Consider the following 14126-nt stretch of genomic DNA (forward strand, 5'->3'; position numbering starts at 1 on the left):
CTCTCTCCATCAAATATTTTAATATAATTTAAAAAGATGGCCTAAACAGCAATGCATTGGCAGGGCAATTTAAGCAAAGCCAATATGTCATTATAATGTTTTGGGCCTGTAGCCTACTGCACAAACCTCATTGCTACAGAACTGTTTGTAATTGTCTGATGTTGCAAAGGCGTACGTTTTTTTTAAGCCATTTTAATACAAAAAATCTGAGCTGTAGATCTCGGCTTGCATTTTGACTCAGAAAGTGATCTTGACTCAGAAAAGGTTGGTGACCACTGTTCTAGGGTTTTCCCTGTTAACACTATCAACCTTTCCTTTTACTGTGGGAATTGTAATCAAATCAATGCAATATTAGCCACTTCCAATGTAACATACTAAAACAACAACACTAACTATGCAAGACATTTTCTTGTAGGCAGAACACATCGGAGTAGGATTCTATTGCATTGACATGCAGGACTCAGCCCGTACTCTACACATACCAGTGCGTTGACATGCAAGACTCAGCCCGTACTCTACACATACCAGTGCGTTGACATGCAAGACTCAGCCCGTACTCTACACATACCAGTGCGTTGACATGCAAGACTCAGCCCGTACTCTACACAGACCAGTGAGCCATAACAAGTCAGATCTGCAGGAGGCCTATATGCAAATTGACCATTGACATATATGGACCTATGTCATTTACTTTGAACTGGACTGTGTTTACAGCATTAGCGGTCGTGAGTAGATGAGCTTGTTTTGAGATCAAAGCGAAAGCTGAATGTAGCCACGTGTGCACATTTTGTTCATATCCTTTGCTAGTTAGTGAGTTATTAGCCCAGCTATAGATCATTAGTAGTCAACAATAGGGGAGCGATTACTAGTTAGTGAGTTATTAACCCAGTTATAGATCATTAGTAGTCAACAATAGGGGAGTGATTACTAGTTAGTGAGTTAGTTATTAGTCCAGTTATATCATTAGTAGTCAACAATAGGGGAGTGATTACTAGTTAGTGAGTTATTAACCCAGTTATAGATCATTAGTAGTCAACAATAGGGGAGTGATTACTAGTTAGTGAGTTAGTTATTAGTCCAGTTATATCATTAGTAGTCAACAATAGGGGAGTGATTACTAGTTAGTTAGTGAGTTATTAACCCAGTTATAGATCACTAGTAGTCAACAATAGGGGAGTGATTACTAGTTAGCGAGTTATTAACCCAGTTATAGATCATTAGTAGTCAACAATAGGGGAGCGATTACTAGTTAGTGAGTTAGTTATTAGTCCAGTTATATCATTAGTAGTCAACAATAGGGGAGTGATTACTAGTTAGTTAGTGAGTTATTAACCCAGTTATAGATCATTAGTAGTTAACAATAGGGGAGTGATTACTAGTTAGTGAGTTATTAACCCAGTTATAGATCATTATTTGCCTACAATAGGGGAGTGATTGCTTCCTACATTTCTAGACATCTTTGAAAAGCGAGTCTGGTGAAGAGCACTTTTTTTTTTTCTTAAAAAGGGGAGTGTTAGATTATTCAAGCCTGTCTCATAATGCAAGTAGCCAATAGGCAGAGGATAGCATCATTTGTCTGATTCTCTGTAATAATGGTATGGGAATAATAATGCATTTTATTTTGTAAAGTGGTTTCTTGCATCAAACACAACATTCTCAGTCAACTTGTCTGAAGGACAAGTGGGTAAACAGGTTAATGTCAAGCCCTGCATATTTTTTTCAAAAGTCATGGAATGTAGGCCTACATTGAACACCACACATTGGCTGCTACTGTAGGCTGAATGATAGAACATCTATTTCCATGTTAAAATGTTATGGGATGCATTTTCCTCCATTGTTTTTATGGTATGCCACTCTCTGGTAGGCCTACATTATGATCAAATAGCCACAGTGACCTACTTAGCCTCTGTTAAAACTGTAATTTAAATTTGGGTACACCCTCAGTGTTCACAGTAAACACGCGTTGGAGGTTGCACAGGGCTTACCCAAAATCTGAGGTGAAAATGTACGTGATGATGATCAACGATTCCCAACAGCATTTTCCATTTGTAACCTTAAGCTGTTTCCAGAATATGTCCCAAATTATTGAATCTATTGGGATAGGTATAAAACATTTTTTTTATCCCACACATTTAAATATGTTTAATTGAGTGCAGGCTTAACTGAATGACAACATAGATTACATGCAATATCGAATTTTATTGAATAGTTTGGGGTAGGCCTCATCTCTGAGGAATGCTCCTCGGAGCCAAATGCTGATTAACGGTCGCTCTATGCTGGGCAGCTGGCATCAAAACCCCCCAGCTGGGAGAATGGGCTTCCTATGCCTGGTGGTGGTAGAGAGGTGGAAGGTCGTTGGAAGACTGTTGCTGCAAAACAGCAAGCAAGACACAAGGGTTGAGTTGACAAACTCTCCTAGATTCATTCCCATTGGTTGGAAGAACAGAAAGTGATTATTGCACAAGTGTACCCATTCAGCAAGCGTGGTGGAATTGCTCTAGTGTGCCATGCTCATAGGCTGAAGTTAATAGGTGAATGACATTCCTCACACTTGCTAATAGAAAAGTACCAGCAGAGACGTGATGCTATGCTGATGAGGTAATATTACGATATTACCCTATACTATACCTACTATGTTGATGAGGTATCATTATAAATACTACCATATGAATATCTGCTATGCCTGTGATAGGAAGCGATGTGAATTATATTGTGCTTACTAGATAAATGTGAAAGTGACCAGCCTTACTGATTTTGAACTTTCGTAAACTACATTATTCCCAAAGACTCTTGTTTCAGCCTTTGGTAGGCAACCCGCTATGCAAACTCAATTTCCAATGGCTAGTGTAGCAAGCCTAAACAAGCCCAGAAGCTCTATGTATATACAGTAAGATTTATGTCCAATGATACCTGCATACAGGCTATGGCTGAGTCCCAAATGACACCCTATTCCCTATGCAGTACACTACTTTTGACCAGGGCCCATAGGTAGTGCACTATATATTGAATAGGGTGCCATTTGGGATGCATCCTATGGGAAACCTCTGGGAACAAGAGCACTACAATACGCAGGGGAATTAGCATAGAGGAATATGCTACACGAAGAATCACAGAGAAAGATAAATGAGTTAGCGCCTACTGAAGAACACAAAAATGAAAAGCCTACGCCAGGGAATACAATCAAATTGTATTCACCTTGAACCAGCGGTGTGTTCAGTCTAATTTTATCCCACGTGGAGCAGCCAATGTCACCACCGCGGCATTTGACATTAGAGGTGGATTACAGTATGTAATGTATGTGTCTCTAAGCCAAGATGCTCTTGTCCAAAACTTCTAGCTCTGATCTGAGCCACTGTTGTCAGCTCCCTAAAGTCTATTTATTCTCCTTTATTCAATTAAGTTGGTTGTTTTGCATAATTTAAATATGATTTACAGAGGGGGGGAAAAAAGGATCATTCAAAACGAATTATAGGCATTCAATGTAATTATGATTCTTTATAAGGGTTAAATATGGCACGTCATCATTTATCTAATATACAGTAGGTAATATGTCACCCTAAATGACATACAACTACACTGAACAAAAATATAAATGCAACATGTAAAGTGTTGGTTCCATGTTTCATGAGCTGAAATAAAAAGTCCCAGAAATGTTCCATACGCACAAGCTTATCTCTCTCAAATGTTGTGCACAAATTTGTTTATATCCCTGTTAGTGAGCATTTCTCCTTTGCCACAATAATCCATCTACCTAAAAGGTATGGCATATCAAGAAGATGATTAAACAGCATGATCATTGCACAGGTGCACCTTGTGCTGGGGACAATAAAAGGCCACTCTAAAATGTGCAGTTTTGTCACACAGCACAATGCCACAGACGTCTCACGTTTTGAGGGCGCGTGCTATTGGCATGCTGACTGCAGCAATATCCACCAGAGCTGTTGCCAGAAAATGTTATGTTAATTTCTCTACCTTAAGATCCATCGTTTTAGAGAATTTGGGAGTATGCCCAACGGGCCTCACAACAGCAGACCACATGTAACCACGCCAGCCCAGGACTTCCACATCCGGCTTTTTCATTTGCGGGATCGATCGTCTGAGACCAGCCACTCGGACAGCTGATGAAACTGTGGGTTTGCACAACCGAATAATTTTTGCACAAACTGTCAGAAACCTTCTCAGGGAAGCTCATCTGCGTGCTCGTTGTTCTCACCAGGGTCTTGACCTGCAGTTCGGCATCGTAACCGACTTCAGTGTGCAAATGCTCACCTTCGATGGCCACTGGCACGCTGGAACTGTTTCAACTATACCGGGCAGATGGCGTTGTGTGGGCGAGCGGTTTACTGATGTCAACGTTGTGAACAGAGTGCCCCATGGTGGCAGTGGGGTTATGGTATGTGCAGAAATAAGCTACAGACAATGAACACAATTGCATTTTATCGATAGCAATTTGAAGGCACAGCGATACCGTGAAGAGATCCTGAGGCCCATTGTCGTGCCATTCATCCTCCGCCACCATTTCATGTTTCAGCATGATAATGCATGACTCCATATCGCAAGGATCTGTATACCACAACTGGAAGCTGAAAATGTCCCTTCTTCCATGGCCTGCATACTCAACAGACATGTCACACATTGAGCATGTTTGGGAGGCTTTGGATTAGCAATGTGACAAATGGACAATTTTGCTTAACGTTTAAACTGACTTTTTTTAATCGGTTTTCCATGTCAATTTACAATGCAGAATAATGGTCATATTACATATGTATGAACGCTAGGGACGAGTAAGGAAATTACATCTACTGTAACACCGACGTAGGACACAGCTACAGTAACATGTTGATAGCAACAATTAATCACTTTTCAGACAATTCAAAAAAGTGCCTCATCAGGTCTTTACATGTTCGGCATGGTTTCCCTGACTACAGTTAACTGATTGAGCTGCTGTGTTCTTGTTTATGCTGTTTTTATGGTATGGTAGCTAGATGTGCTTTCTTTCTACTAAATGTCTTGGTAAGTCACGGTATTTAAAAGGAGAGAGAAGAGAGTGGTCTGCGTGTAGGAGGCAGGCAAACAGGCTGCGAGCAGCAGCTCGAGATGATTTGATTGACAGTTCTGGTTTCCTAGTGATGGACTTCAGAAGCGGCATTTCTTTACAGGCAAGTAAAATGTCTGTTCATATCACCAGAGAAGGTTTTGTGTCAGCATTTAAAAAAAAAAACATTGTTAGGGTAGGCTACACTGACAGAATAACATGTCGTAGCTGAGGCGCTTTCAAGGGGCCACGTTCCATTATGTCTGAAAAGCGTAATCGATACAGGCTACCAGTAGCCTACTGTCATTTCATGAGGCAAAAATGAAGAGCAGGCTCCCCTGGGCTCACAAAACTGTCTCCAAGACATTAGTGCCATGAATAGGCTAGGATATTCTACAGGCAACAGACCGAAGACTGAACACACACTGGCATCATTAGGAAGAGACGGAGCAGGCAGGCCAGTGTGAGGGAGAGAGGCAGAGCAGGCAGGCCAGTGTGAGGGAGAGAGAGGCGGAGCAGCCAGGCCAGTGTGAGGGAGAGAGAGGCGGAGCAGCCAGGCCAGTGTGAGGGAGAGAGAGGCGGAGCAGCCAGGCCAGTGTGAGGGAGAGAGAGATGGAAAAAGCAGAAGCCTGCTCATATGTTTTGGTAATCTGCATCTCACTATGTCATGTCTTGTCTTGCATGACTTGCAAAATCACCAAGCCTAAAATTTGCCTCATCCTCTCTGGTTTTATTTGAATTACACAACTTCCCCAGGCCTTTATAGCCTATCGGCTAGAACACAGAAAATTATGTTTTGTGATCACTGAACTGTGATTTTAATTAATACATTTTTTATTTAACCTTTATTTAACTAGGCAAGTTAATTAAGAACAAATTCTTATTTACACTTGACGGCCTACTTAAGGATCACAACTTCATTAAAATGTTTAAACGTTCACACCCCTACTCTGGATCGACATGTACGACAGTGTTCCAGTTCCTGCCAATATCCAGAAACTTCACACAGCCATTGAAGAGGAGTGGGACAACATTCCACAGGCCACAATCAACAGCCTGATCAACTCTATGTGAAGGAGATGTGTCGCACTGCATGAGGCAAATGATGGGCAGACCAGATACTGACTGGTTTTCTGATCCACACCCCTACCGTTTTTTTAAAGATACTGTATCTGTGAACAACAGCTGCATATCTGTATTCCCAGTCATGTGGAATCCATAGATTAGGGCCTAATGAATTTATTTCAATTGACTGATTTCTTTATATGAACTGTAACTCAGTAAAATCTTTGAAATTGTTGCGTGTTGCGTTTTATATTTTTGTTCAGTGTAAGAGGTTAGCTCAGCTGACATATTTTTTTATTCATAAGGATCCCCATTAGCCGACGCCAATGGCGACAGCTAGTCTTACTTGGGTCCGACATATAACGAAAAAGCCATTATAGACAAAAGACTACAATTAACATACATTTAAAAATGAGTGTGTGTGCATCTATTAGTTACACATACATTTCAGTACATACACACAACAAGTAGGTCACAATGATTAAATGTCACCATTTTGGCATATTGAAAGGAGACCATGTTGAAATGACACCACTCTTACTCGGCAGACTGTTGATGTTCCAGTCAATCCTGGACCTTTCTTCTATCTTCCTGTAGACAGTTTGACCAGTCATACTTCATCTTCCTCTCCCAGTTAAAAGTCCATTGTGATTTTAAAGATGGTGGTGGCAGTCTGCCAACTAATTTCCCTTTTCTCGACTGTAATACTGTATTAAGCAGCTTGGGGTGTTTGTTCTGCGTTCTCCCCTGGTAGTATGGGGATGATGATATGTAGACCATGGAAAAGAACAGAAACATCGTGATACCTGTTGTATCTTCAGTCTCAGGACAGGAAACATCAACAGAGATATCAAGAGCTGTACAATGGCCAACAGTGTTTGACAGAATCCTAATGCCAATAAGCAGTTTAATTCATTTATGCTTCTGAGGGGATATATCTTTTCATTTCTATGTCTTATTCTTGTTGTTATGTCTATCATACAATAGGAGGACATCAATGGTACAGGTACTTGGAGAAGACTGATTTACTTAAAAAGGTCTATTTGCTCATTAGAACAGAACACAATAACAATAAAAGCATTGAAAAGGAGGGAAAAAAGATTAAAGAGAAAAGGAGAATACCAACCACACAGTTAATGTTTCCAGCTCCTCTTCTCTGACTTTTTGTGCCAGAGAAAGTTGCATCATTAGGAGGGCCAATTTGACACAACGAATATAGCCTAGTTTTATTATGAGTAAACATTGGAGGTATTTGCGTGAGGTTTAGTGGTTTGGTTGCATGCTTGAAAATGCATTCTCTTTTGTCTTTTATACTGAGATGAAAAGCCAACTTCCTGGTTCTTCTCTTGGGTTGTGGGAATTGGTGTGGAGTTCAGATTTACTTGTGCGTTCCAAAATAGACGGAAGAAGCGCATAAGAGAGATGATACAGTATAGGGAGGCTTGCATCCCAAATAGCACCCTATTCCCTATATAGTGTCACATAGGGCCCTGATCAAAAGTAGTGCACTATATAGGGAATAGGGTGCCATTTGGGACGATACCACAGTGTAGTGTAGGGAGACTTTGCTCAAGGAACAAGTGAGTGAGTCCAAGAAAAGCAGTTGATTATTAATTAGAGTCATGGAGAGAGAGAGAGAGAGAGAGCCCTGGAGCCTTGTATTCACCTGAAGTCAAACATATACATGGGATACTTCAGGATTGCGCATGTGTTTGAAAACACCATCATCAAACCCAATAAAACACTGAGTAAAGGAAGGCACTCTTTCTTTAAAGAGTGTGTGATTCACATGTAGGACTAGTAGGGGAAAATGGTATTAACTTGAACAGAACTGTATGACCAGGTACTGAGGTACTGTTCACATCCCTGACCAGGTACTGAGGTACTGTTCACATCTCTGACCAGGTACTGTTCACATCCCTGACCAGGTACTGAGGTACTGTTCACATCCCTGACCAGGTACTGAGGTACTGTTCACATCCTCATCCTGGTGGTTTTGCTGTATTTCCCGCCTCTGTGGTTTAAACCATAGAAATATAATTAATTATATTTATATGGTTTAAACTGTATGTTGCTGTGGGATGAAATGTTGAAATCAGACTTGTTGAAGTGAGGAACAGATCAAGTTTTTCCTCAACAAATTATCACAATTATTTGCTCTATTTGGAGCCATGCTCTCAATCGGACTGACTTGAACTAACAGTGTCCGTGAAGTTTGTATGGCTGTAACAAAGACTATCGAGTTCAGCTATGGAGACCTCTCCGATTGTTTTCAGGTGTCCTGAGTTATCATGGGTTGTTGGACCGACACTTCTGCTCTATCTCTGACATCCAGCCTGAGAGCTGTCACATGTCAAATATTCATTGAAGTTCAAAGCCTCTGGGAATCTTATCAAATAACCAACTGTTCATTCTCATCCATAGGTCCACCTTGTGGGACATCTTGTGATCCCAACCCATGTAGGAATGGTGGAGAGTGTGAGGAGAGCTCCGAGGCCGCTGGATATGCTTGTGCTTGTCTGGAGGGATTCACGGGCCTCCGCTGTGACACCCCCGTTAACATCAATTGCCTTTCATACGAATGTCAGCGGGAAAAGGCGTGCTCCTTGGGGGAACATGTGAGAACTCTATTTATACGTCCCAAATGTCACTCTAAATAGTGCACTACTTTCGACCAGAGCCCATACAGTCTGGCCCAAAGAGGCCTTGTCCAAGGTATTGCACTATAGAGGTAATACGATGTCATTATGGACGCATCCCATTTCTCCTTCTTCATTCTCCTCAGCCCTCCTCCTCCGGCCTCTCAGAGCCTGATTTAATAGGAAATGTCACGTGAAAATTAATATCTTAGTCTTTGAAGCAGATCGAGTGTACTTTTGAAGGTTGGAACAACAATGAATATTTCTGCCTTCAATGGGGGGTTAGCATGGCTTGGGGAAGGAAAGCGTGATGGTGGTGGCTCTGGTTATTTGTGGTGGCCATTTTGATTAGACTGGAATTAACTATTGCATATTTTAAGAGGCAGACTGAAATTGCACTTATGAAAGGGGCTCTTTTGTTCTAGATGGGAGGCGTCTGTTGGCCACAGTCCGTTTTCAATTTCAGGCCTTTTATCTCTGAAATGTTACGGTGATACAGGACAGGGGTTTTAATCATCAACTGCTGAGTGCCAATAGTTTCTCTATTATGCGAGAGGCGATGCATAGAGAGAAAAATATATTAAAATGGGCTAATTGTCTTTTTGTGACCTTCACTTGTGACTTCATTATGGAATTTGCCACAGATTTTACAATAACTGATTTGTAATAGGTTTCTCAACCCACTTGAGAATATTCCGTAAGGCATTCTTAACCAGTCATAACACCTTAATGAGTGATGCAGGATTACGCATAACAACCTTCATAACACAGTCACATTAATGGGAGCCCAGTGTTGATAGCATAGCAGCACTCGTATGTCAACCTGATCTGTTTGACATTGATTTTGCCTCAGTCTCATCTCTATAGGGGACTTCATCTGAATGAAAATGAACTCATCTTTCAACCTGAGAGCCTTGCCGACTCGAAGCAACTGTTAATATTAGTATCTTCTCTGATTAAGTATCTTGGTTTTATCATCTCTGACTCTTGAGTCAGATATATTATTATTGTCAAGATCATTCCTGATGAGATGTGATGAGAGCTGGAGTACGCTAGTCGAGCTAATGGCCTAGCTGTCTCCATCTATTCTTAGTTTCTCTTTGATGGATTGATTTATTTATTTAAGTCTCAAACACCAATTGTTGCCCAATGGGCTTATACGACACTATTTCTTTACGTACGTGTGCACAAAATACAAAACCAAGTGACATTTAACAAATTAAATGCATAATTAAAGTGGCGCAGTAGTCGAAGGCCCCGCGTTGCAGTGGCATCACTCCAGACCCGGGTTCGATCCCAGGTTGTTTCACAACTGGTCTTGACCGGGAGTCCCACAGGGTGGCACACAATTGGCCCAGCGTCGTCCGGGTTAGGGAAGGTTTGGTCGGGGGGGCTTTACTTGGCTAATCACTCTCTAGCGACTCCTTGTGGCGAGCTGGGTGCCTGCAGGCTGACGACGGTCGTCAGTTGAACAGTATTTCCTCCGACACATTATTGCAGCTGGCTTCCGGGTTAAGCGGGCGTTAAGAAGTGCGATTTGGTGGGTCATGTTTCCCCCCCATGACTCGACCTTCGCCTCCGGAGCCCGTTGGGGAGTTGCAGCGGCTAGGGAGAGTGATCTGTCTCATTTAACACTGTCTTGTTCTGCTAGGGAGAGTGATCTGTCTCCACTAATACTGTCTTGTTCTGCTAAGGTGAGTGATCTGTCTCCACTAACACTGTCTTGTTCTGCTGGGGAGAGTGATCTGTCTCCACTAACCCTGTCTTGTTCTGCTAGGGAGAGGGATCTGTCTCCACTAACACTGTCTTGTTCTGCTAGGGAGAGTGATCTGTCTCCACTAACACTGTCTTGTTCTGCTAGGGAGAGGGATCTGTCTCCACTAACACTGTCTTGTTCTGCTAAGGAGTGATCTATCTCCACTAACACTGTCTTGTTCTGCTAGGGAGAGTGATCTGTCTCCATTAACACTGTCTTGTTCTGCTAGGGAGAGGGATCTGTCTCCACTAATACTGTCTTGTTCTGCTGGGGAGAGTGATCTGTCTCCACTAACACTGTCTTGTTCTGCTAGGGAGAGTGATCTGTCTCCACTAACACTGTCTTGTTCTGCTAGGGAGAGTGATCTGTCTCCACTAACCCTGTCTTGTTCTGCTAGGGAGAGTGATCTGCCTCCATTAACACTGTCTTGTTCTGCTAGGGAGAGTGATCTGTCTCCACTAACACTGTCTTGTTCTGCTAGGGAGAGTGATCTGTCTTCATTAACACTGTCTTGTTCTGCTAGGGAGAGTGATCTGTCTCAACTAACCCTGTCTTGTTCTGCTAGGGAGAGTGATCTGTCTCCACTAACACTGTCTTGTTCTGCTAGGGAGAGTGATCTGTCTCCATTAACACTGTCTTGTTCTGCTAGGGAGAGTGATCTGTCTCCACTAACCCTGTCTTGTTCTGCTGGGGAGAGTGATCTGTCTCCACTAACACTGTCATGTTCTGCTGGGGCGAGTGATCCGTCTCCACTAACCCTGTCTTGTTCTGCTGGGGAGAGTGATATGTCTCCACTAACACTGTCTTGTTCTGCTAGGGAGAGTGATCTGTCTCCACTAACCCTGTCTTGTTCTGCTAGGGAGAGTGATCTGTCTCCACTAATACTGTCTTGTTCTGCTAGGGAGAGTGATCTGTCTCCACTAACCCTGTCTTGTTCTGCTAGGGAGAGTGATCTGTCTCCATTAACACTGTCTTGTTCTGCTAGGGAGAGTGATCTGTCTCCACTAACACTGTCTTGTTCTGCTAGGGAGAGTGATCTGTCTTCATTAACACTGTCTTGTTCTGCTAGGGAGAGTGATCTGTCTCAACTAACCCTGTCTTGTTCTGCTAGGGAGAGTGATCTGTCTCCACTAACACTGTCTTGTTCTGCTAGGGAGAGTGATCTGTCTCCATTAACACTGTCTTGTTCTGCTAGGGAGAGTGATCTGTCTCCACTAACCCTGTCTTGTTCTGCTGGGGAGAGTGATCTGTCTCCACTAACACTGTCATGTTCTGCTGGGGCGAGTGATCCGTCTCCACTAACCCTGTCTTGTTCTGCTGGGGAGAGTGATCTGTCTCCACTAACACTGTCTTGTTCTGCTAGGGAGAGTGATCTGTCTCCACTAACCCTGTCTTGTTCTGCTAGGGAGAGTGATCTGTCTCCATTAACACTGTCTTGTTCTGCTAGGGAGAGGGATCTGTCTCCACTAATACTGTCTTGTTCTGCTGGGGAGAGTGATCTGTCTCAACTAACCCTGTCTTGTTCTGCTAGGGAGAGTGATCTGTCTCCACTAACCCTGTCTTGTTCTGCTAGGGAGAGTGATCTGTCTCCACTAACCCTGTCTTTTACCTTTAATCTAATTGTGTTTTCTCAAGCTGACTTGAGGCCTGATTTGTTTTCGTCCTGTGTCTGTGTGTGTGTGCGCTTGTGCGTGCAAATGGGTGTGTTTGTTTTACATGTGTTTGTGTATATGCTGAAGTGTTTGTGTGTGTGTCTGCAGACCTCTCCTGAGTGTGCAGCCTCAGTCTGGCAGTGTTCAGATGGCACCACAGGCCCACAGTGCAGGAGGCAGCGCAGCCCGTGCAGCCCTTCGCCCTGCCACAACAACGCCAGCTGTTTAGTCCAGGGAGAGGACTACGTCTGCAGGTGAGACATGGGAGTATATTCAGGATGTAGGTGAGACACATGGCAGTATATTCAGGATATAGGTGAGACACATGGCAGTATATTCAGGATGTAGGTGAGACACATGGCAGTATATTCAGGATGTAGGTGAGACACATGGCAGTATATTCAGGATGTAGCTGAGACACATGGCAGTATATTCAGGATGTAGTTGAGACATGGCAGTATATTCAGGATGTAGGTGAGACACATGGCAGTATATTCAGGATGTAGTTGAGACATGGCAGTATATTCAGGATATAGGTGAGACACATGGCAGTATATTCAGGATGTAGCTGAGACACATGGCAGTATATTCAGGATGTAGGTGAGACACATGGCAGTATATTCAGGATGTAGCTGAGACACATGGCAGTATATTCAGGATGTAGCTGAGACACATGGCAGTATATTCAGCATGTAGGTGAGACACATGGCAGTATATTCAGGATGTAGGTGAGACCCATGGCAGTATATTCAGGATGTAGGTGAGACACATGGCAGTATATTCAGGATGTAGGTGAGACACATGGCAGTATATTCAGGATGTAGCTGAGACACATGGCAGTATATTCAGGATGTAGGTGAGACACATGGCAGTATATTCAGGATGTAGGTGAGACACATGGCAGTATATTCAGGATGTAGCTGAGACACATGGCAGTATATTCAGGATGTAGGTGAGACACATGGCAGTATATTCAGGATGTAGCTGAGACACATGGCAGTATATTCAGGATGTAGTTGAGACATGGCAGTATATTCAGGATGTAGGTGAGACACATGGCAGTATATTCAGGATGTAGTTGAGAAATGGCAGTATATTCAGGATATAGGTGAGACACATGGCAGTATATTCAGGATGTAGCTGAGACACATGGCAGTATATTCAGGATGTAGGTGAGACACATGGCAGTATATTCAGGATGTAGCTGAGACACATGGCAGTATATTCAGGATGTAGCTGAGACACATGGCAGTATATTCAGCATGTAGGTGAGACACATGGCAGTATATTCAGGATGTAGTTGAGACCCATGGCAGTATATTCAGGATGTAGTTGAGACACATGGCAGGGATAAAGGTGATTTAAACAAAACTGTAACCTTTATTTAACAAGGCAAGTCAGTTAAGAATACATTCTTATTTACAATGACGGCCTACCCCGGCTAAACCCGGACGACGTGATCCAGTGACCTACGCGTCCTGATGGCCCAGTGTTTTAGTTAGAGCATGGGGCTTAGCTAGCAACACCAGGGTTAGAGCATGGGGCTTAGCTAGCAACAGCAGGATTAGAGTAAGGGGCTTAGCTAGCAACACCAGGGTTAGAGCATGGGGCTTAGCTAGCAACACCAGGATTAGAGTAAGGGGCTTATCTAGCAACACCAGGGTTAGATCATGCGGCTTAGCTAGCAACACCAGGGTTAGAGCAAGGGGCTTAGCTAGGAACACCAGGGTTAGAGCATGGGGCTTAACTAGCAACACCAGGGTTAGATCATGGGGCTTAGCTAGCAACACCAGGGTTAGAGCAAGGGGCCCATCTAGCAACACCAGGGTTAGATCATGGGGCTTAGCTAGCAACACCAGGGTTAGAGCAAGGGGCTTAGCTTGGAACACCAGGGTTAGAGCATGGTGCTTAACTAGCAACACCAGGGTTGTGGCAGGTAGTCTAGTGGTTAAGAGTGTTGGGCCGATAACCAAAATGTT

At 43.1% G+C, this 14126-nt stretch overlaps 1 protein-coding gene across 1 annotated transcript in view; it reads left to right on the forward strand.

Annotated features, from left to right (window-relative positions):
• Positions 1–14126, forward strand: part of LOC106577282 (protein eyes shut homolog) — a 222385-nt gene that overhangs the window by 8583 nt on the left and 199676 nt on the right. The window contains exons 2-3 of the mRNA XM_045701765.1: positions 8565–8718; positions 12256–12401. Coding sequence (XP_045557721.1) covers positions 8565–8718; positions 12256–12401 — 300 coding nt within the window. The remainder of the gene's footprint in view (positions 1–8564; positions 8719–12255; positions 12402–14126) is intronic.

The sequence above is a fragment of the Salmo salar genome, chromosome ssa18 (genome assembly GCF_905237065.1).
Source record: "Salmo salar chromosome ssa18, Ssal_v3.1, whole genome shotgun sequence".
Lineage (NCBI taxonomy): Eukaryota > Metazoa > Chordata > Actinopteri > Salmoniformes > Salmonidae > Salmo > Salmo salar.